General features: G+C 44.9%; 1 protein-coding gene across 8 annotated transcripts in view; it reads right to left on the bottom strand.

Annotated features, from left to right (window-relative positions):
- The window catches only part of USP30 (ubiquitin specific peptidase 30), a 27,428-nt gene extending 4,338 nt beyond the window's left edge, over positions 1 to 23,090 (bottom strand). For 2 of the 8 annotated variants that reach the window (XM_061169589.1, XM_061169593.1), the window contains exons 1-11: positions 22,931 to 23,090; positions 20,084 to 20,193; positions 18,754 to 18,936; positions 13,447 to 13,550; positions 8,627 to 8,725; positions 7,836 to 7,881; positions 6,619 to 6,713; positions 2,046 to 2,105; positions 1,471 to 1,557; positions 603 to 683; positions 288 to 507 (exon numbers count right to left, since the gene is read on the bottom strand). In XM_061169589.1, coding sequence (XP_061025572.1) covers positions 288 to 507; positions 603 to 683; positions 1,471 to 1,557; positions 2,046 to 2,105; positions 6,619 to 6,713; positions 7,836 to 7,881; positions 8,627 to 8,725; positions 13,447 to 13,550; positions 18,754 to 18,936; positions 20,084 to 20,193; positions 22,931 to 23,013 — 1,168 coding nt within the window. In that variant the 5' untranslated portion in view covers positions 23,014 to 23,090. Of the gene's footprint in view, positions 1 to 287; positions 508 to 602; positions 684 to 1,470; positions 1,558 to 2,045; positions 2,106 to 6,618; positions 6,714 to 7,835; positions 7,882 to 8,626; positions 8,726 to 13,446; positions 13,551 to 18,753; positions 18,937 to 19,050; positions 19,446 to 20,083; positions 20,194 to 22,930 lie in introns of those variants that run through there. The other 6 variants (XM_061169590.1, XM_061169595.1, XM_061169591.1 and 3 more) reach the window with 6 other exon arrangements.

The raw sequence follows: 23,090 nt of genomic DNA, 5'->3' as shown, positions 1-23,090 counted from the left end.
TCACTGGAATGAGGTGAGCCAATTATTGTTTAGTCAGAAGACCAGAAAGCAACCTTTTGCTTTCCTGCCTATAGTTTTTCATTTGTCAGAGAGTTTTTAAAAACTAGACATCTCATGACTATATCATTTAAACCTCTTTGACAAAACCTTCCCTCTCCCACCCCCAATCCTGCTGTTCTCAAGAATTTAAGCAGCTGTCGGGCAAGCCTGGCCCTGTGGCACAAGGAACCCAGCAGATCCCTCTCTGTGCCGCAAATTCCAGCTGCGTTGGCCCCTCGGGCAGGCACCTGGCTTGGGGGCTGCCGGCCCATCCTGCAGCTCCAACGCAGGCCCTGCCTTCTCGTGCAGCTCGGGGCTGCGGTGACCGGGTTTGTGTCCGAGGAGTTGATACTTGTAGATGTCCATCATCAGGAACTCGTTGAACTGCACGTGCTCGTGCCGCTTCAGGGGTGTGCCGTGGCTGGACCAGCTCAGCCGCTGGAGGTGGATGCACAGACACTGGGGGAGCTGTGGGTGGGAGAGACGGAAAGAGCCGCGGGTCGGAAGCGGGACCCGGGGGGCCCTCGGGAGCAGAGCCGGCCAGGCATGCGGCATGGGCTCACCTTCCCTAGTTTTAACTGTTTGACAAACGTGGTCCTCTGGTGTTCCACCTTCTCCCCATTCAGCGTCCCTTTGGCTTCAATCTGAAATAAAGGAAACATCCCTCTGCAGAAATTCTTTTTTTTTTGGTTTTTTTTTTTTTTGGCAGCGTTGCGCAGCTTGCAGGATCTTAATTCCCCGACCAGGGATCAAACCCACGCCCTCGGCAATGAAAGCGTGGAGTCCTAACCACTGGACCACCAGGGAAGTCCCTCTGCAGAAATTCTTGAAACAGGACCCCTAGGGAGAGCTGCGGGTCAGGCTGGCGTTACAAGTGCATTCACTGGGCACTTGACGTCCACCTGCTGAAGGAACTCAGCTGCCCAATTATCTGTGAGTTGTCTTCACTCTTTTAGTCATTAACTAATGGTGACCGTGGAGGCAAAAGAAGTAAAGAGGCCGCACTGAAACTGACACTAGCATGTCATCTGTTTCGTTCTGTGTCTTCAAAATTTCTGGCCCCCACAGTTCCTCTTAATTCAGAGGGTGATGTTTAATTGCTCGGGGGAGTCGGGCAGGTCGCTCAGCTGAAGCAGATGTGAAACAGGAGGGTACGGAGGCAACTGCAGTGAATTGGAGCGGGCCTGTCTCACCTCAAAGCATGGCATTCAAATTTTTTTCTTTAAATATTTTGTGGATGAAACCAAACTCATCTGGGAGAAAGATTTGGTCCGTGGGCTGCCAATTTCCTCAGCACCTTAGATGGACGTGGCTGTGGCTGCAGAGAGCCGCTGGGGGTAGTCGGCAGAGCTCAGGGCCGACGGTGTGGGAAGCGCTGTATCAGGACACGTGAGCCGGCTTGGGAAATGGCACTTGGGGTTAAAGTCATACCTTCGTACAGTTGTCACATACGACATCCCGCACGGATTCCGACGAGATGAAGTGGTGAAGGCAGTGGTCCAGGGTCAGTGGATGACCCTACAGCACAAGAAGAACGTTCATGATTACAATTCCAGGAGAGCTAGACTGAAACTGTTCACAGTGTGAAGCCCAGAGCTTTATTCTGCTTGGGCAGGCAGTGAAGCTTCACAGACACAACTGGGTGTTTCCTGAACAAATGGGGAGCCCAGAGCATCCTGGATTTGCTCTTATGGACGGATTCAAGGGTATCAGGACATAACACTGCAGAAAATTATGGGCTTCCATGTTCTTGTAGATAGCTTTGAATTTGAGATTAATGTGTGTGTGTGTGTTCAAAAAAGCCAAAATTTCTGCAGCAAGAGAGAATATGCCCACCTTCTCCCCCCAAGACAGGCCATGGTACCACAGATTAAAACTAAGACGGGTTCAACCAACCATGTGTCTGAGTCATGTGTAGTAGCTGAGCTACATGAAATGTCTCAGAGCCCTTTCAGATTCAAATGTCTCCAAAACAGACCCCAAGTAAACCACAGATCAGTACATACCCATGTGGCAGCTGGAATACTTAGTGAAAGGCTATCGAAGGTATCAAATCGAACGGGACTCTGAAACACATATTGCAGAAAATCCAGAAAGGACTTAGGTTCAATTCAAAGCTTTATAGATGGGAAGATACATGCCTATAAAACAGTTTAATATTTACATGCCCAACAGTAACATAGTCAAACATAATGTACTTACCTAGAAGCAAATTCTACTAAGAACAACCTTGTAAACATAAGAACATAATACTAAAGGATATCTTGGAAAAACTATACAATAGCATACCTGACCCAGCAATTTTGGGATATTTATCCTAAGGAAATAACCATGGATAACATAACTACAAGGATGTGGTTATCACAGCATCATTTATGACAGCAAAATGTGAATTGGTGAAAATTCTAGGAAATGATTAAATAAATTATATCATGTCCATATATTATAGAATGGAATACTATATTAAAAATAGTGTAGTAGAACTATACATGATTATATGGAAAGATGTGCATGTTATATTATTAGCTGCAAAAAAAGCCCCAAAACAACAAATGATAAAACAGGGTTAAGAGTTCCTGCTTTCGGACTTCCCTGGTGGCGCAGTGGTTAAGAATCTGCCTGCCAATGCAGGGGACACAGGTTCGAGCCGTGGTCCGGGAAGATCACACATGCCATGGAGTGACTAAGCCCATGCACCACATCTACTAAGCCTGCGCTCTAGAGCCCGTGCTCCACAACAAGAGAAGCCACCGCAATGAGAAGCCCGCACACCGCAACGAAGAGTAGCCCCACTAGCCACAACTAGAGAAAGCCTGCATGCAGCAATGAGGACCCAACACAGCCATAAATAAATAAATAAATAAATAAATAAATAAATAAAGAGTTCCTGCTTTCGATGATGGCACAGTAGGTTGGCTAGACTAACTCTCCTTGACATAACAGTTGTAAAATCTGGACCAAAACAAAACAATTTGAACAACTGGAGGGCTACCAAAAGCAGGAAGAAATGGAGAAGAAGTCAATTCTTGGAGAAACAGGACCTCCATGGGTGAGATTTGTATTGTGTGGCTTCTTTGCCTGAGGGTTCCCCCTAATCCATGCAGTTCAGTGTTGGGTGGGAAAAAGCAGCAGTCTTACAGGATTAAGGTATCAGAAGACAGAGTTCAGGGCTGGTACAGAGGCTGGAGGAAATCCCAGAAAGAGAGGAGCCAAGAGAGGATAAGCCCTAAAATCTGTGTATAAACCCTGCCTGATTCCATGGCTGATCCCTAAAGCACACAGACACGGAAGAGACTCCAGGGACTCAGCAAGAAGCTGCGGCTGGAGGCTGAGAAAACTGAGCAGAGATTCTGCCGCCCATTGTTGGGAGAGATGGGGTTTGGAGTTTGAGCTCAGCCAAGGCAACCGCCTGCTAGAACAGAATTCATTATTTCTCAGAGAGACATACCAGAATCCAGAGTCTCTACTACAGTGTCAATATTAAAAAATTACTAGACATACAGAACAAAGAAAGAAGAAAGTGTGACCCATGGTGTGTAGGGAAGAGGAGGTGATGACCTGGATGGTGAAATTAGCACAAGGACCCTAAAGAAGTATTATAAATATGCTCAAGGGGACTTCCCTGGTGGCGCAGTGGTTAAGAATCCGCATGCCAATGCAGGGGACACAGGTTCGAGCCCTGGTCCGGGAAGATCCCACATGCCACGGAGCTACTGAGCCCACGTGCCACAACTACTGAAGCCCGTGCCTAGAGCCCGTGCTCTGCAACAAGAGAAGCCACCGTAATGAGAAGCCTGCACACCGCAATGAAGAGCAGTCCCCACTCGCTGTAGCTAGAGAAAGCCCATGCACAGCAACGAAGACCCAACGCAGCCAAAAATAAATAAATAAGTAAATAAATTAAAAAAAAAATATGCTCAAGGACAAAAAGGAAGAGAGAGTTATTTAGATCTAGTGGAGGACAAATAGAGAATCTCAGCAGAGAAGTGGAAATTATACGAGAACCAAAAGAAATATATAATTAAAAGGAACAATAACTAAAATGAAAAATTCACTGGGCAAGCAAACAGAGATTGAAGATGGAAAAGACAGTCAGTAAATTTGAAGATAGGTCAATAGCAATTATCTAAATTGAAGGACACGGAGGAGAAAGACTGAAGAAAAAAGAACCAAGCCTGAGTGACCCTGAGTGACCCTGAGGGACAATATCAAATGGACTAACAAGTCGAGAATGGGGCATACATTTTTTTGAAAAAAATAATGGCCAAAAAAATGTTCAAAGTTGGTGAAAAGCATAAATGTACATAAATGTAACCAAACCAAAACAACAGCAACACTGTCAACCCAAAATTCTATACGCAGCCAAACCAGTCTTCAAAAAGAAGAAGGGCAAAACAAGAACATTTTTATATAAATGAAATCTAAGTGAATTTGTCAACAGACCTGCAAGAAATGTTAAAGGAATATTTTTAGACTGAAGGGAAAAAAACATCAAATGGACCTGGATCTACAGAAAGCACTGAGAAATACTGAAAATGGTAAATGTGAAATTTTTTTCTTTTAATTTCTTTTAAACACATATAACTGTTTAGAGCAAAAATTTTTATGACAGTGTTGTGGGGTTTATAATGTATGTAGATGTAAAGAATATATACGACAAAGCACAAAAGATGGGGTAAGAGAACTATACTTTCATAATGTTCCTACATTTTACACAAAGGAATATGATATTAACTCTAAATAAACTGTGATAAGTTAACACTGCATGATGTAATCACACACACACAAATGTAAAAAAAGTGTAGCTACAAAGCTAACAGAGGAATTACAATGGAATACTAAAAAGTATTCAATTAACCCAAAAGAAGGGAGGAATGGAGGAACAGAGAAACAAAAACTATGTGAGACAAGTAGAAAACAAACGGTAAAACAGCAGACCTAAATCCACCCTATAAATACCTACGTTAAATGTAAATGGACTAAACACACCGATTAAAAGGCAGATAGGAAGCTGGATAAAAAGGCAAGACCCGATTATATGCTGTCTACAAAAGCCACACTTTAAATACAAAGACAAAAGATAGGTCAAATATAAGAGCACAGAAAGAGACATACCATAGAAACAGACAAAATAGACTTCCAGACAAGGAGTCTTACTAGAGATAAAGAGGGACATTTCATCACGACAATAAGAGTCAACTCATCATAATTAATTCATGTGTATGTGCCTAATAGCAAAGTCTCAAAAGAAATTCAGCAAAAATAGAACTAAAGAAAGAAAAAGAAACAAATTCCAGCAAACACTTAAGGAAAAAGCAATACCAATATTACCCAAAGACCTTGAGGAAATAGAGGCAGGAATACTTCCCAGCTTATTTTATGAGGCTAGCATAACCCTTATAATAAAACCTGAGAAAGACATTACAAGAAAATCATAAACATAAAACACGAATAGCCTTCAGAAAATGTTAGCAAATCAAATCTAGTAATATATAAAAAGAATGACATCACAATAAAATGAAATTTATCCCAGAAACACAAAGGTAGTTTAACATTAGAAAAATCAATCACTGTAATTCACCATATTAACAGAATAAAAGAAAAAAAAAAGATCATCTCAATATATGTAGAAAAAGCAAGACAAAATCCAATTATTAGTCATGATAAAAACTCTCAGCAAACTAGGAATAGAAAAGAACTTTCTCAGTGTGATAAAAGGAGAATATGAAAACTCAAAGAAAACATCATACTTAATTATGAAACACCAAATATTTGTTTCTTAAGATTTGAAATGAGGCAAAAGTGAAAACAACCCAAATGTCCATCAGCTGATGAATGGATAAACAAAATGTGGTCTATCCATACAATGGAATATTATTTGGTAATAAACAGGAATGAAGTACTGATACATGCTACAACATGTGGAAGAACCCTGAAAACATTATGCTGAGTGAAAGAAGCTAGTCTCAAAGCACCATATATTATATGATTCCATTTATATGAAACATCCAGAATAGACAAATTATATAGAGATAGAAAGTAGATTAGTGGTTTCCTAGGGCTGACAGAGTGTGGGGAGAAATGAGAAATGACTGCTAATGGGTACAGGGGTGGTTTTTTTGTGTGTGCGGGAGCGAGGGGTGGGTGATGAAAAATATTCTAAAATTGACTGAGGTGACAGTTGTACAATTCTCTATTTTTGCATCATGCTCAAAATTCTGCATAATAAAAATTTAAAATCTCAAAAGCAAAACACACACACACACACACACACACACACACACCAAAAAACCAGCCCTAGAATCTGTTGTGTTCACCATGGGTATAGACCCAACCTTAGGACTCAAAACCCTGCCAATCACAATGGGTCTGCTGCTCTTGGTACAGAAGATGCCATCTGAGAATCAACTGATATGTCAGCACTGACCAAGGGTGGGCAGTCGGTCCACCAAGCCTACAGACCCCAGAAAAATCACAAAAGCCAGACACCAATATCAGTCCTCATGCTCTGGATCCTTCATGAATCTTAACTTAAATAAAACCTTGCCAGAAAATATCAAGTATTGGTATTGTATTTACCCGGTGCTCACAGTGTTTGCAGACCATGTTACTAGTAAGTCTTCCATGAAAAGGATGCTGGGACTTCCAGTGGTTGGATGTGGGATGAGGTGACCCTGGAATACAGAACACCTTTTGAAAGGCCACCTCTAGCCCACTGGCACCAACCTCAAAATTCACCCCCCTTCTTAGTATGTGGTAGACACACCTTCTTTAGAAAAAAAAAAAAAAGTTCCTGAAAAGGAAACTGAAAGAGCTTCCCTTATTGAAATCCATCAAAAAGACAACCAGTTCCCTTCAAGGAGAATTTACACAGGTCCTTAAATGTGGTTTCTATATAATAGGTACAGCCACATTTAAAAAAGAAATTTGTGTTTGATAATGTCTTTTTACAAACATTTGCTTCAAATGTTTGAGATGTCACAAGAATGATACCACTGGTGAACATTCCATAAAGTGAGATAAACTTCTGAAATCATCAGAATAAGCAGGTTCTGAAAAACGCGAGTTTTGGGGGGGACAGGACGGGGGCTAGCGGAATAAACACAGCAGCGTGGTGTGCTACTTGGAACCACGGGCTCCAAGTCAGGCCAGCCTGGGCTGGGTCCTGGCTTTGCTTATTAGCCATGTGACCCAGAGCCAGAGACTTCATCCCTGTAAGCCTCAGTTTGCCGGAAATGGGGATAATTATGACCCCACTATCCTCCATACCGCCAACTTCATAGAGCTGTGAGGAGGCTTAAATGAGATATTACGGTGCCTGGCACACGGTATGGACCCAAAAGAGAATTGTTCTCATTACTACCAGTGTGCAAAGGAATTGATACGTCATTTTTTTTTTAAGTGTTAAGAAAACAATAATTTCCTTCTAAGGAGGAAGGGATCATTTGCAGGAATAGTTGGCCAAAGTGTAAATGCTGAGGACACGGCAGTTTCATCTTATTAAGTTCACCGGAGGACCAATTCAAGAAGGTAAAGAAAAACCCTAGTTTGAGGGAGAAATAAGTCCATTCAGGGGAAACTGAGCAGGGCTCGGGTGTGATGGAACAATTCAAGATGTTCACCAGGGGGACAGTTTAAAACTGTTTCCACAACACAAGTTCCTTTCAAGTACACACACTCCAAGTCAGAATGCGTGTCACCAGAAAAAACATTATTTTTAGAAAACATAAAGCAAATTATTGTCACATCTAAAAAGTACACATCTCACATGTTATAGTTCAACGGAAAATGACTACCTCTGGTGCGGCAGGTGATCTGTCTGGGAGTCACTTCTGACTGCTGCTGTAGGGCAAGAAAAAGAAAGAAGCTGAAAACCCTACTGCAATCTCTCTGATCACCCACCCTCACCCCACTCCTAAATCTCACAAGTTTCTGTGCTGACTGCACAGTTCAAAATCAACTCTATTTATTTATATATTTTTTTACTTTTTGGCCACGCCGCTCGGCACGTGGGATCTTAGCTCCCCGACCAGGGATCGAACCCGAGCCCTCTGCCTTAGAAGCACGGAGGCTTAACCACTGGACCACCAGGGAAGTCCCTCAAAATCAACTTTAAACCAAGCTTCCTAAAAGGGGCCTTAATTATGCTCTCTGGTTGGTTACTGTACCTGTTCCTTCACCAAATGCAATTGAACATGCTGCCTCTCCGGAATATTCCCCCCCTTTTACTAATTAACTTTTATCAACTCCCTAACATTTATAATGTGCCAGAGAAATAAGATTCATTTAGCATTCCTGTGGCTCCTTGTTCTCCTGTATTAAATAGGGGGGGAAAATACATTCTTTCATCTCAAGCCCAACACAAATTGCAGCAAGGAATCGTTTTTAAGAGCTTGACATCCCTAACCAAAGTCACCAACTGCCAAGTGTGACGTTTAAGACCCTCCCCCAGCCTCACTCCCACTACTGGGTTTTTATCAAATTTTACTTTTGAGTTTAAAGTTACACGAAAATTACATTTGTATTCCCTGTATCTGTTCAATATGCACAGACCGCATTCACTGTATTGAGAGTGTTAATGGTTTACCTCTAGGGAATGCACATCAAACAGATGTGTGACCCGGGGCTGGTGGTCCCGCTCATCCTCCAAAGACGAGGTAATGACATGGAATAACTCATGAGCGTCCTGTCAAAGGGCAAAGCATTCTTCAGAGTGGCCCGAAGAGGCCGCGGCAACGTCCGAACCACCCCTGTGTGGACCACCAGGAAGACCCCCTATGGCTAAGGTGGGCAGAATTTGCTTTCCACCTTCTCAAGGCCCAGTGCGTTAAATGGAAATGGTTACATCCTAGACATTTGCACGAGTAAAGGCCCTCAACTGAGAGGCCCAAGGGGAGAGAGAAGGAAAGAATGCTGGGTGGGCAGGCTTCACACTGATCCGAGCCGTCTCTGAGCCTGTTTTAGCTTTACTGAGATGGCTCTGACCTCTGCTCTACCTGACTACTGTTTTTTTTTCATTGTGGTAAAACACTCATCCAATTTAAGCTCTTTACGTGTACAGCTCATTGGCATTCAGCACGCTCACATTGTTGTGCTACCATCACCACCGTCCACCTTCAGGACTTTTTTCATCTTCCCAAACGGAAACTCCACGCCCACTAAACACTAACTCTCCAATCCCCCCCACCCCTCGGCACCCACTGTTCTACTCTGTCGTCTATGAATTCCGCTTATCCTCAGATAAGTGGAATCATACAGTATCTGTCCTTTTGTGACTGACTTGTTTCACTTAGCACAATATGCCGATTCATCTATGATGCAGCACAGAATTTCCTTCCTTTTAAAGGCTGAGTAATACTCCACTATGTACACCTATCACATCTTGTTTATCCATCAGCCATCGATGGGCGGGTGAGCTGCTTCCGCCTTTCAGCTGTCGTGAATGATGCTGCTGTGAACAGGGCTACACAAATATCTGAGTCCCTGCTTTCAGCTCTTCCGGGCGTACACCCAGAAGCAGAGTTGCTGCCTCATGTGGCAGGGGACTACTTTTTTTTTTTTTTCTTATAAATTCATTTATCCATTTATTTATTTTTGGCTGTGTTGGGTCCTCGCCTCTGTGCAAGGGCTCTCTCCAGTTGCGGCGAGCGGGGGCCACTCTTCATCGCGGTGCACGGGCCTCTCACCATCGCGGCCTCTCCCGCTGCGGAGCACAGGCTCCAGACGCGCAGGCTCAGTAGTTGTGGCTCACGGGCGTAGCTGCTCCGCGGCATGTGGGATCTTCCCGGACTGGGGCACGAACCCGTGTCCCCTGCATTGGCAGGCGGACTCCCAACCACTGCGCCACCAGGGAAGCCCACAGGGGACTACTTTTTAAGGATCAACTCAAACACCCCTCTCCCCAAAGCCAAAGCCACCCCGACTGCCCTGGGATGGGCAGCCCGTGCGCCCTGAACTCTGATGCGGCTGATCCTCACTGGGCTGCCACTCTTGGCTCCGTCCACAGTCACCAGAGCGATCTGTTTTTAAAGGCAAATGACTTTTCTGCTTTCAGCCTCCCGATGGCCTCCACTGCTGCAGTAAATGGCTCCCTTCTTAGCTAGCTGACCAGCCCTGACACGCCCCGGTCCCTAGAACCCTCTCCCCCACTCCCTGTGCCCCAGCCCCTGGCCTCCTCTTGCTCCCTGAATGCGCCAAGCCAGCTCCCACCTCAGGCCCGGGTCTTCACGCGGCCGCCTCTCTCTCATCCTTCAGGGCTCCTCAGGGAACCCTCCCTCACCAGCCCTCCCTGACCTAACCTCACCCCTGGCCATTCAGCAGTGGCCCTGCAGGCTCTCCCTCCAAAACACCCGCTGAATCCCTGAGGTCTCTCCATCTGCCCTGCCTCGGCCCCAGTCTGAGCTGGACCCTCTCCGGCCTGGGTGTCTGCACAGCCTCCCAGCTTTCCTCTCTGCTCCCGTCCTGCCCCCCTGCACGCCTCCTGTACACAGAGGCCAGCGTGGTCCTGTTCACATGTTAGGTCGGGCCAAAGCAGTCCCCTGTCGAAGCTCCGAGTGGCTCCCCCTGCACGCAGAGCGGAAGCCCAGCTCCGGCCCTCGGCCTCCCAGGCCCTGCACTCCTCACAGCCCCCTCTCCTCCACTGCTTGCCCTGCCCTTCCTGCCCTTCTCCAAACGCTGTGTCCTTGCAGCTGCTCGAGGCTTTCGCCCCGGCTTTGCTCCTCCGGCTGGCACACTGCGCCCACAGCACCCCGGGCCTCGGTCCTCTTTAGACTCCAGGTCTCAGCTGAAACCTCAGGTCTCTAAAGAAGCCGCCCCCTCTAAAGGAGTCCCCCTGCCGCTTTCCTCTCACCGCCCGTCCTCCCACACTTTCTCACATCACCTTCTTAGCACATGTTAAGGTTACCTGTGGACGGTCAGCAGCCCCACCCTCACTACACCGCGAGCTCCTTGAGCACAGGGCCCCTGCAAGTCACGCTTGCTGCTACCACCCAGCGCCCTCAGCAGGCCCTTCCCGAGGCCGGCATTCAGTAAGTATTTGTTGCACGTATAAATGAATCCCCTCTGAGGCTATGACCAGCAGTTGGCGAGAGAGTGATGGAGAGTCAAAGGTAAGTAAGGCATGGCTCTTGCCCTCAGGGACTCACAACCCAGGCGCAGACATGGCAGCCTTGCTACTATCTAGCAGTGCAATGCTATGGCCCTGTTATGACCAATGAGCCCTGGACGTGGAGCTGAGGGAGGATCATCTCTTCCTGCAAGGCTCGGGGAGCCCTGACAGACGAGGCATCTGGGCCAGCCCGTGAAGCATGAGCAAGGGTCCACTACAGAGAAAAATCCCAAGACAGGACGGAGTCGGATCCAAAACCTATTCTGTCACTGTCAGCCACGTGACTACTTGGCCTTGAGAAAAGGAACAGTATCGCAGAAGAGCTGAAGAGCAGCCACTTTAGTGCCAGACTGGCTTGAATCCTGGCTCTGTCAAATAGCTGTGTGACTTTGGGCAAGTCACCTGACTGCTCTGAACCTCAGTGTTCTCATCTGTAAAATGGGGATAGTAACAGTAACTCCTTACAGGGCTGTGGTGAGGATCCAATCAGATAATTCACATACCTGGTCCAAAGCACCCGACAGCTCTAGCTTTAGACACTGAAAAGTGGTTGGATGACCAGATCATTAATAGTGAAGGTGTGGACAAGGCCCCATGCTAGACGCTCTGGATACCTTCAAAGAGGAACAGAACCAGAGAGAGACATGCTTTCTCCTTCCCACGCATACTACGGCACTCTGCGGCTCAGTGTCAGACACTGGAAATACTCCCCAGGAGCAACTGGGACTTAAGTGGGTCCTTGACAGAAGAGCAGGACTTAGAAAAGGAATGTGGGCAAAGAATGTCACCTGTCATATCAGTAAACAAAGGACGTTGCTGGCCACCAAGCCATCAGCTCCTGCAGCCGCCCCCTAATGTGTCCTCTGAGGGGATTCAAGATGGAGAAAAGCAGGATACCAGCCTTAGACAGCTAAGGGACATCTCGAAGGAATGATTTCAATGAACTCAGACCCTTGCATCTTCCCTTACACAGAAAAATGCTAAATTCATTAACTTGAGATGTCTGTTTTTTCTTTAATTTACAGTAATCTTTTGATGTTCTGACTACCTGGTTTTGGTTCTGTTGTTTTTGCAAACACTTGATATATCCTGCTCCTCCCTTACCTCTTGGGAGCAGTCCCTCAGAGCCATCTGAGAGGCTGCCTCCCGGGCTTAAGTCCTCAGGACGTCAGTCAAATAAAACCTAACTCTCAACTTTTAGGCTGTGCATTTTTTTTTCAGCCGACAGGTATCTGATGTTCTTAAGAACTAAATGTCAGTCACTCTCTGTTTAGAGAAATGTAAAATGTAGCTAAATAATTCCAGTTACCAGAGGAGGATTTAAAAAGTATTCCCTAAATGGAAAACTATTTCAACATAGAATGGATTAATCGAGAAGCACTGTAAGGAAGTATAGGATACTCTCAACGTCGTGTTTAAGAAGTAACACAGACATGGCTTCAGATCAAAGTGGAAACAGAGATCTCTAAAGAAGAGGGGAGAGAGGAAGCCTTCCCGCCTCACTTCTCCATTTTTACATGCCTCCTGCTTCAGCCCCACAGTTCTGGGAGCCCAGGGGCTCTGGTCCAGGGGCTACCTGGGGGAGGCAGAAGCAGCCAACCCAGCGCTGGCCAGGGCCAGCCTGGAAATGTGGAGGCGGGGATGGACCGCCGGAAGTGTACAGCAACGGAAGCAAAATTTTCGGTCCCTAGAACTTCACTCTCTCAGCCTCAGCCTCGTCCTCTGGGGAAGAGGAGGAGGGTGGCCAGTACCAAAGAAGATAAGGAAGCTGTAGTCGTGGAAAAGGGGGGCAGGAGTGGCTGGATGAAGGCCCTGGGACTGCATACGACAGCTGCTCAAGGTTTGCAGCCACTTTAAGCCAGCCTCCGAAGACTGATTTTTTTTTTTTTTTAATGAAGGTATAGTCTAAAAAAGAGTCTCACCTGAACCTCTGAGCCTCTAAGGTAAAGCCACCTGCCTCTCTCTAATAGGCCCCAGATGTCCCCACCATCCACTGAAATGCAAAGTCACTCAAGAACTAAAAAGATTTTCCCTCTTTGGCAGCTGTGTGCTCATGCCCTATCCTGTGAACCTTCCCTCTCCCCTGATCGCGAGAGCAGGAATAAAGTTCACAATCTGGTCTCGGGACACTAAGGCTGTCTAAAATGTCACAGAAATGTCCACGCAGGGCAGACAACTGCAAGGTCAATGCTGGCGTTTATTCTTCCCGCTGCAGCAATGCAGCTGTTTCTGGAGCTCAGGCCCCACCTCATTAGTGGGAAAGATTCTCCAAGGAAACCTGCTTTGAATGTTGTGTTCACCTGCTCTTCAAACGAAGAGATCTGCCATCTGTACATTCTTAAGACGTCCAACAAGCAGCTTGCATCCAAGACCTCTTCATCAGTGACTTCTTGGCAGGATAAAGCTGGGAACAAAAAAGGAAGCACAGTTATTAAGTGAACCAGCACAACAACTAACCAGAAAACCTGCACAGCACAACGTGTCAGAGCTAATTAAAAATGTAAGGACTGTAAAATTCACCTTGGAATTCTATCTCTTTCATTATTCTTCCTTGTAGCCTTACCCAATGCTTAGTACACTAGTAGACACTTCGTGTTTGTCGAATGAATGTAATTTTTCATGAGGCTGCAGCATTTAAATGAAGTAACTGACTTTCAGATATCTGAATTACTATCATCAATATAAATTTACTGTTGCAAGATTTGTAGTGAATAAAATGATCTTAACTCACAACTCTGAGGTACAGGAGGGCCTTTAAACAACCATCTGGTCCAACCCTACACTCACTGCCCTAACCCCCTCCACACGACTCTCTCCTGTGGCCATAAGGCCTTCTCTTGGATTTGTTTGCATTTGAGTTTCTGATTATCACTGCAAAGCATCAAGCTCTATGAGGCAGCCTGAAAAGGTCTTCTGAGTGGTTTACTTTTCAATCAAGGTAGAATCAAGCCTAATAGACAAAAATAAAATCTGATGGGCTTATGAATTTATATTACAATTACATCCAGATCAGGGTTGGCAAACTCTTTCTGTAAGGGGTCATCTAGTAAACATTTTAGGCTTTGCAGGTGTCTGTAGCAACTACTCATCTCTGCCAATGTAGCACAAAAAGCAGCCATAGATGACAGATAAATAATACGTAATATTACATATTACATAGATAATATGTAAACAAATGGCCATGGCTGTGTTTCAATAAAACTTTATTCACAAAAACAGGCGGTGGGACTTCCCTGGTGGTGCAGTGGTTAAGAATCCGCCTGCTAATGCAGGGGACACGGGTTCGAGCCCTGGTCCGGGAAGATCCCACATGCCACGGAGCAACTAAGCCCGTGCGCCACAACTACTGTGCCTGCACTCTAGAGCCCGTGAGCCACAACTACTGAGCCCACGTGCCACAACTACTGAAGTCCGCGCGCCTAGAGCCTGTGCTCCACAACAAGAGAAGCCATCACAATGAGAAGCCCGCGCACCGCAACGAAGAGTAGCCCCCGCTCGCCGCAACTATAGAAAGCCCACACGCAGCAACAAAGACCCAATGCAGCCAAAAATAAATAAATAAATAAAGTCATTTAAAAAAAGCAACAAAAAAAAACAGGCGGTAGGCCAAATTTGGCCCAAGGGCCATAGTTTGTTGATTCCTGATCTTGACCATCCCCCGTCCCACAGCATATTATTATGGACTAGTATATCACACTGGGCCAGTACTGCTAGTGCAGAGGAGATAAAAATACAGGAGCCTGCCCTCTCAATGCAGTTTCTGGGAGTTCAGCGATTCTCCAGATAAACTAAGCCAGCCTGTTTCTCCTCCTTGATTTGCAGTCAGTGAACTTGAGAGATGGCTCTGAATACTTCAGGCTCTGACTCCGGAGGGTCTGAATATTGCCAACGCCACCCCTGTCGGAACATGGCTGGTGCCGTGGGTGGTGACCTGTGGTGGAGAAGCAGCAGCGTTGGCAGCCAGTAGCCAGTTATCAGTGCAAATAAACTCTGAGGTCAGACCTTTACCCTCCAGTATGAAGGAGACCCATCAGGAGAGGTACTGTTCCTTCCTTCTTCCTCCTACATTCCCAGGCAGCCCTTCTGTTAGCTTTTACCCTCCCAAGGAAAATCTGAATGTCCCCTTCAGCCCAATTTTGCCTACAATGCTGTGTGCCAATGTGGCAATGTCTACTAATTTTCACATCCTACAATCCAGCAGTATGACTTTCTCAGGATCTACCCCAGGGAAAGAGGTGCCTATGTGCACGATGGGCATGTACAAGGACGTTCACTGCAGCCTGTTTATGTAGACAAGGCACCAGAAGCAAATGGCTAAGTAAACCGGGATATCTTGCGATTATGGATGCTATGCAGCTGTAAAGGTGCGTGACGTTTGTAAATCACATGTTTGATAAGGGCTTGAGATCCAAAATATATTAGGAACTCCTAAAACTCAACAACAACAAAAATACAGAAAACCAAATTAAAAAATGGACAAAAGATCTGAATAGACATTTCGTTAAAAACACACAAAAAAACCCTAGAAATGGCCAATAAACACATGAAAAGATGCTCAACATAACCTATGATTAGGGAAATGCAAATCAAGACCACAATGAGATATCACTTTCACACCCATCAAAAAGACAGACAATAACAAGTGCTGGTGAGGATGTGGAGAACTGGAACATCTGTGCACTGCTGGTGGGAATGTAAAATGCCAAAGCTGCTATGGAAAGCGTACGGTGATTCCTCAAAATAGTAAACAGAATTACCATTTGATCCAGCAATTCCACTTCTGGGTCTATACCCCCCAAAATTAAAAGCACGGGCTTGAACAGATATCTGTACACCAGTGTCCATAGCAGCATTATTCACAATGGCCAAAAGGTGGAAACAACCCAAACATCCACTGACCTATAAATGGATAAACAAAATGTAGTGTGTATGTACATACATATACACGCACAGTGGAATATTACTCATATTCAGCCTTAAAAAGGAATGAAATTCTGACACATGCTACAATGTGGATGAAGCTCAACGACATTATGCTAAGTGAAACAAACCAGACATAAAAGGACAAATATTGTATGATTCCACTTAAATATGGTACATAGTCAAACTCATAGAGAAAGAAAATAGAATAGTAGTTACCAGGGTCTGGGGGTAGTGGAAAATGGAAGTTATTGTTTAATGGATACAGAGTTGCAATATGGGAAGATGCAAACTTTCTGGAGATGAATAGTGGTCATGGTTGCACAACAATGTGAATATACTTAATACTACAGAACTGTTTACTTGAAAATGGTTATGGTGGTAAATTTTACATTATGAATATTTTACCTCAGTTTTTAAAAATGGGCAAAGGATATGAGTTGGCAGTTCAAAGACAAAATACATGAGACCAGTAAACTCACAAAAAGAAAAAAAAAAACGGTGAATGAGGTAGAGCTACAAGTACTGAAATGGCCATTTTTCTAATACATATCACGTTATTTGGTCATGAAAAAACAAACAAAACAATATATCATTTCTGTGGGTACTTAGAAACATAGTTAAATGCACAGAAAATGGTCTGGAAGGTTACACTTATCTTTTACTTTTGGGAAGGAAGGAGGGGAGCGGGACCGGGGTAGTGATAAAGAGAATTTTAGCCTTATCTGTAATGCTTTAATTTTTTAACAAGAAGAATTTACTCATGCATTACTTATATAATTAAAAACTATTTCTAAAAACCAAAATAAAAGACACTGAGAATCAGAAGCAGAGAAGGAAGGATATAATGGGAGGACAACACCTAACCCTACATTATGACACCTATGTGGACGTGTCAGTTCTTCACACAGTCTTTGGGATGGTATTTTTTTTTTTTTTTTAACAGGGCAGTAAAAGAAATTATTTTCAAGTTGCCTCTTATACAGAAGAGCAGAACTTACTTTTCATAAAGGTTTCTGTGTCAAGCTGAGATCATACCTCAGTGAAGCAATATTTAGCTGAGTGTTTTTAAAATCCAATTTTTTTTCTGACTATGTGAGTAATGCACAATTATTGAAAGTTTTAGTAGTTCTTTTTTTTTTTTCATGTTTTTAAACTGTCACCTGCACCATGCCAAAATAGCCATGGCTAACATTTTGGCTTTTTCTGTCCAGCCTTTTTCTGTGGAAATTTTTGCTTTGGCTGAAGTAAAATTATACCATATTTCGTACCTCACTCTTTCAAACTTAATAGAATAGCCTATGCCCTTTCCCAAATTAAAAGCAAAACAAAAACATTCATAAAGGTGATTCTTAACGGCTATGCAACATTCCATTGATTGCTTAATCATTCTACTGCTGGATAACCATATTCTTTCCTTTTTCCCCCCATTACCACTAGGTGTTGGAGATCTTTGCACATATAGTCAGCCATCCATGCCCACTGGTTCCGCATCCTCAGATTCAACCAAGGATTGAAAATACTCAGGAAGGGAATTCCCTGGCGGTCCAGTGGTTAAGACTCTGCGCTTCCACTGCCAGGGGCCCAGGTTCAATCCCTAGTAGGGGAACTAAGATCCCGCTGCACAGTGCAGCCCAAATAAAAGAAAATACTCAGGAAAACAAATTCCAGAAAGTTCCCCAAAGCAAAACTTGAATTTGCCAGGCACCGGCAACTATTTACATAGCATTCCAGGCACCGGCAACTATTTACGTAGTATTTACATTGTATCAGGTATTATAAGTAACACAGAGATGATTTAAAGTTTATGGGAGGATGTACGTAGGTTATACACAAACACTACACCATTTCATATAAGGGACTTGAGCATCTGCAGATTTTGGTATCTGCGTGTGGGGTTGTCCAGATGCTGTAGGAGGAAACCCAGTTCTACAGTCAAAAAAAGTGGTTTCAAAATGAAGTTAGATTGGTGGCTTCTTAAAACCTTTACCAAGCCCGTGTACACTGTGACTCTCCAAGCTCAGGGCCAGTATTGGGCCATTCCCACACTTGTTTGCCCTGAGAACTCCACTGCAGGCTAGTGTAAATCATGGTCCACCAATTACTTGGTCAAATGGTACTGAACATTTTGCAAGCTATTACTGTGTGGTTCCACTGTTTTCCAGAAAGGCTGCCCCAAGTTACACCACCACCAGCATGTATGAAGGTGTCACCCAACAGCTGGTCAGGATTGTGGATTTTCCAGTCTTTGCTGACAGGCCAAAAAATGGTACCTCACTATTATGTTATTTACATTTCTTTGATGATGGCCAAATTGCCTATTTTGTTTGTTAGATGCATTCTGTATCTATCTAAATACAATTTGTATTATTTCTTTTGTGAATTACCTTATTTCCTAGGCTAAGACATTTTTTGTTTTTAAACTTTGATGTTTGTGAAACCAGAGTACTTCTTACAGTCAAAATGCTTAAATGGAAGCGGATTTTTCTCCTTCCCTAAAAAGCTGTTACTAAACTGACAATTTTTAAAATAAACGATTACAGCTTTGATTTAAAAAAAAAATACCTGTGTCTATCTATTGGGCCCTTATGATCTTTTTCTACACAAAGGCTATTAACCTTCTGCCTGCCATCTGGGCTGCTGCTTTGAAAGTGCACACCACGCCCTTCACATTTCCAGGTAGGTACCTTTCAAGAGGTGCAACAGTGTCAAGGACAAGTACTGGTGTTGGGGGCACTCCTTCCGATCCCTGGTGTACTGGGTGGTGAACTCTTCCAGCCACTTGATGAAGGTGGGGCAGGCAGACAGGCCTTGCAGCAGGGAGTTCATGAAGCAGGTGTTCCCCAAGTTGACAAGGCCAGGCACAAGGCCTAAAAAAGTGGGGGGAACAAGAGAACAGAGCATCACATTGGACCATCTCCTTTTTCTTCTCCCATCTGGGACCCAGAATTCCTGCACCGTGGCCTTGGACTGAAAACCCCTACCTCAGAAAGTCCTCATCCACAGAGAGCAGGGGGCCAGGCATCCTGTCCTAGCCGAGGCCCAGTCCTACTACCGCTCCTCCAGGAGACCGCAAGCCGCAGAAGGACAAGCCCGGGCCGCGTGTGACTACTGAAATGCACCAGAGTGTCTGGCACAGCCTGGCTTCCATTGAATGTTCAGAAACACTTAGTAACCTCTCTCTCTCTTTTTCTCCCTCACTCTCTCTCTCTTCTTTGTTAAGAAAGCCATGTTTCTCACAACAGAAGTAAACAATTGTTCTGTTCTTGTTCCCCAGGACAATGATTTTGTTCTTATAATCAGTGGGAAAGACACCACTACTGCCATTCTGATCAGTCCTTCTGCAAAGAGATCAACAAAATCTGACATACTTCCCTCTTCCGCTGAAATTAAAAAACAAAAACAAACAAAAAAAAACTTTTTATTATGAGAGTTCTCAAACATGCACAAAAGAAGAGCAGATATCTCATGAACCCCAGTTACAACCATCCCCAGATTTAACAGTGATCAACATTTTGCTACACGTGTCCCTTTTATGTATTTATTTATTTTGGCTGAATTTTAATCAATATAAGTAGAGCAACATTGACAAAGGGGGGCATTTTTTAAAATAAGGAAATAGATTTTTGTGTTAGTGAAGAAACGAACTTGAAACATTTACTAGTGACTAGCAGCTATTCAGTGAAAGCACAAAGGCGTCACACAATTAGACAGCTGTACAACTGAAAAACACAGTGGCCATAGCAATGAGAACACTTAGACAATTAAGCCACTTGAAATTTTTCATTACGAAGCATGTCTCAAACTCATGACTTTAGTGGGGGTGAAATATAAATCTTTTTACTATGGGGTATAAAATAATGAGTCATTAAAATTAACTTCTGTTTAAAAGAAAGTACTATTGACAAAATTGAAGATACAAGAGAACCAAAAATGTCCTCCCCTTTTTGTACTGTTTTTAAACAATAAGAGTTTGGGTCCAGTCTATAGACCATAATCCAAAGGCTTCATTCTTACCTTTTCTACCCTTCTTTCTTTCTGTAATGGGACCCCAAATAACATATATTCCTGCTGCTAGCGCAGCGGCAATTCCACCTATAACACCCCAGTTCTTCATGACTTTATATCTAAAAAAGAAAATAAGTTTACTGTCTTTCCTCATCACAAATGCAATATGTGTATATACAGGTACAGGTACACAGAAATAACATTTCATCAAAATAACCCACTGGCCTGCCAAATACCTAGCTTTCAGATTAAACTAATATACAGTATAGGATTATGTCTTGAAAATCAGCACATTTAGACATTAGGATTTAAAACCTAAGTCGGAGCACAACCTCCCCAGAGCCCCACCGGCCAGGGCTTTCCTCCTGCTCTGCCTCTCATTCTGCTGCCGTACTGGCCGCCACCCCGGCCACAGCCCAGCTCCCACCCCAGGGCCTCTGCACTGCTGCTCTCTCTGCCTCAGATGCTGTTCCCCCAGGTCCCACCGCTTGGCTCACTCGCTCCCCATCCCTTCACTTCTAACAAACTACTAGAACCTGCACTCGTGGCCCTTTTACCCAGTTCTACTTTTTCTTTTTACCACAGAGCTCACCAACCTAACTTTCACTTATTCACCACGTTTATTTTCGGTCTCCCGCAACTGAAATGCAAAGTCCCCACAGGCAGGGATCTTTGTTTTACACACTAACATATCCCAAGTGTTTCCAAGTATTGAGATCACATAGTAGGTTCTTGATAATATTTATTGAATGATTGGGACCTGGAGAAATATAGAAATGGATTTATCTTTTAGGTTATTAAACAGTGGGGGAGAGGCATACAATAGTGTAAAAGATCTTCTAAATATTTATTAAATTACAGATTTCTTCATTTGAGGCTTGACTCGAATACTGAAGTTATTCTTTTACTACAAATAAAGAAATTTCACCAGTAACTTAAAACACTGTCTTCATACACAGTTATGTATTTCCACTACATAAGGCAACCAATATATGTACCTACATATATCTGTGCAATATATACCTGTATATATGTGTTAGCTACATATATGTGTGTGTGTGTGTTTAAAATATTCTTATCCCAATATATGGATCATGTGAGTATTGTTTTGATCTCAACTCAGTCAACATTAACTCAGGGAAGAGCCACTGGTGATACTAGTAACTCTGTCTACAACAACCAACATTTTTCCAATGTCATGGCTGATGTGATACACAACTGATGACTGAATTTCAAATAAATCTTTGTTCTCCCAAGACAGTGTTGGTAGAATGTGCACAGAACTTGGTTAAGAAAGTGGAATTCCGTAATCTGGTTCAGTTCTGGTTCTGCTATTCCCTACGGCATCATTGTACCTTCTAAGCCTCAGCTTCCTCATCTGTACAATGGGGACAATTGTGAGACCTACCTTACAGAATTATTGTAAAGACTGAATAAGTGCTAACGCATGGGGTGCATAGTAAGAGCTTAATAAATGTTAGCTGCTGCAATTATCAAGAATTATAATCTCAGCTTCATTCGTGAAAGTTATTCTTGAAGTTTCTTAATGCAACACTGTGCTGACTTTTACACAATAGGTATATTCACGTGAGGCCACGTGGATCTGAACTCATGTCTGTTGGGCTGCCAAGTCTGTGTTTCAAACCAGGAAGCTCATGGGGAAATTGAAGGACAGAATGTCAAAAGGATGGGAGAGAGGGCCTGCCTAGGTCCTAAGTAGGGCATGGATAAAAAACCCAGGGCCAAGTGTAACTCTGGAAACCCCACAACACGAGGAGAGTAGTGGGCCCTGGGAGTGAAGAGATGTGGCTTCTCCCCACAGCTCTGCTGTCAGCTCAGCTGTAGGACCACAGGCATGGCCACTGCAAGGCCCGTGTCCCAACTACAGAATGGGGGCACTGGACAGGATCGCCACTGAGGACTTCCAAACATGGGATAATAAGCTCTTTAGACTGCTCCAGTTCCAGAGGGAGGAAGCTGACCTGAGCAATGGGTCTCAGTCATTTACGGTCAGGAAGGGGGCTTGTGGGGAGGGACGGAGCCACAGTGCTCAGCTCTGAAGCCTGGAGCCCGAGGCAGGGTGGATAAGGGAAGGGACATAGGGACCCTGACAGGGTTGAGAACCCATACTATTGGGGGTCCTAGCAGGAATGTGGGATCTTAACAGGACTGGGAGCCTTAACAGGTTAAGGGGTCCTGATTGGTTTAGGTGCCCTTGCAAGATAAAGAGCCACTAATTAGATTAGGGACCCATACAGACTAAGGGATCCCTGGCAAAAGTGGGGGGGGGGTGTGACAGGAAGAGGGGTACTGACAAAGTGCGGGTGGGGGGCGCTAGCAAGCCCGGGGCACTTTACAGGGCTGTGAGAACCATGGCAGGACTGGGGAGCTTGACAGGTTGGGGAACCCTAGCAGGCCAGGAACTGACATGACTAGGGAGCCCAGAAGGATTGGGGGTATCTTGAAAGGAAGAAGGGGTCCGGTAAGGCCTGCGAGGCGCTGAGAGCTCCGAGGGGGCCATTGACAAGGCTGAGGCTCCCTGGAAGTTCTGGGGACAATGACAGGATTAGAGGAGGCACTGGCAGGCGGAGGAGGGGGGTGGAGGGGGCACTGATAAAACTGGGAGCGCCAGCAGAATTGGGGAGTGCCGACAGAATCGCTGTTGCCTGGAGGCCCGTCGCCCTTCCCGCCCCAAGGCCTGGGCCTCCAACACTTCGGGACGCAGAAACCTCCGGAATGCTCACTCTGGCCCCTGGGGACCATTACTAGGGCGTGAAAGGGCCGCCATAGGCCAGCCTGGGTACCCTGGTCCCTCTGGTCACGGCCTCCCCGGCCGTCCCGCCCCCCAAAGCTCACCTGACGGCCGCCCCGGTCCGCAGGAAGCGCTGGAGGGCTCTGTCGGCCGCGGTCATCGCCGCCTCAGCCCGGGAGCTCAGCATCGCGGCTGCGCGGGAGGCCTGCCGCCGCCCCCGCCGCGATCTCCGCGGCCGGACCCAGGGCTCCGAGGGCTCCCGAG

The sequence above is a fragment of the Eubalaena glacialis genome, chromosome 15, assembly GCF_028564815.1.
Source record: "Eubalaena glacialis isolate mEubGla1 chromosome 15, mEubGla1.1.hap2.+ XY, whole genome shotgun sequence".
Taxonomy (NCBI): domain Eukaryota; kingdom Metazoa; phylum Chordata; class Mammalia; order Artiodactyla; family Balaenidae; genus Eubalaena; species Eubalaena glacialis.
Note: the sequence above shows the minus strand (reverse complement) of the source record. Positions and strands in the feature narration are given on the sequence as shown.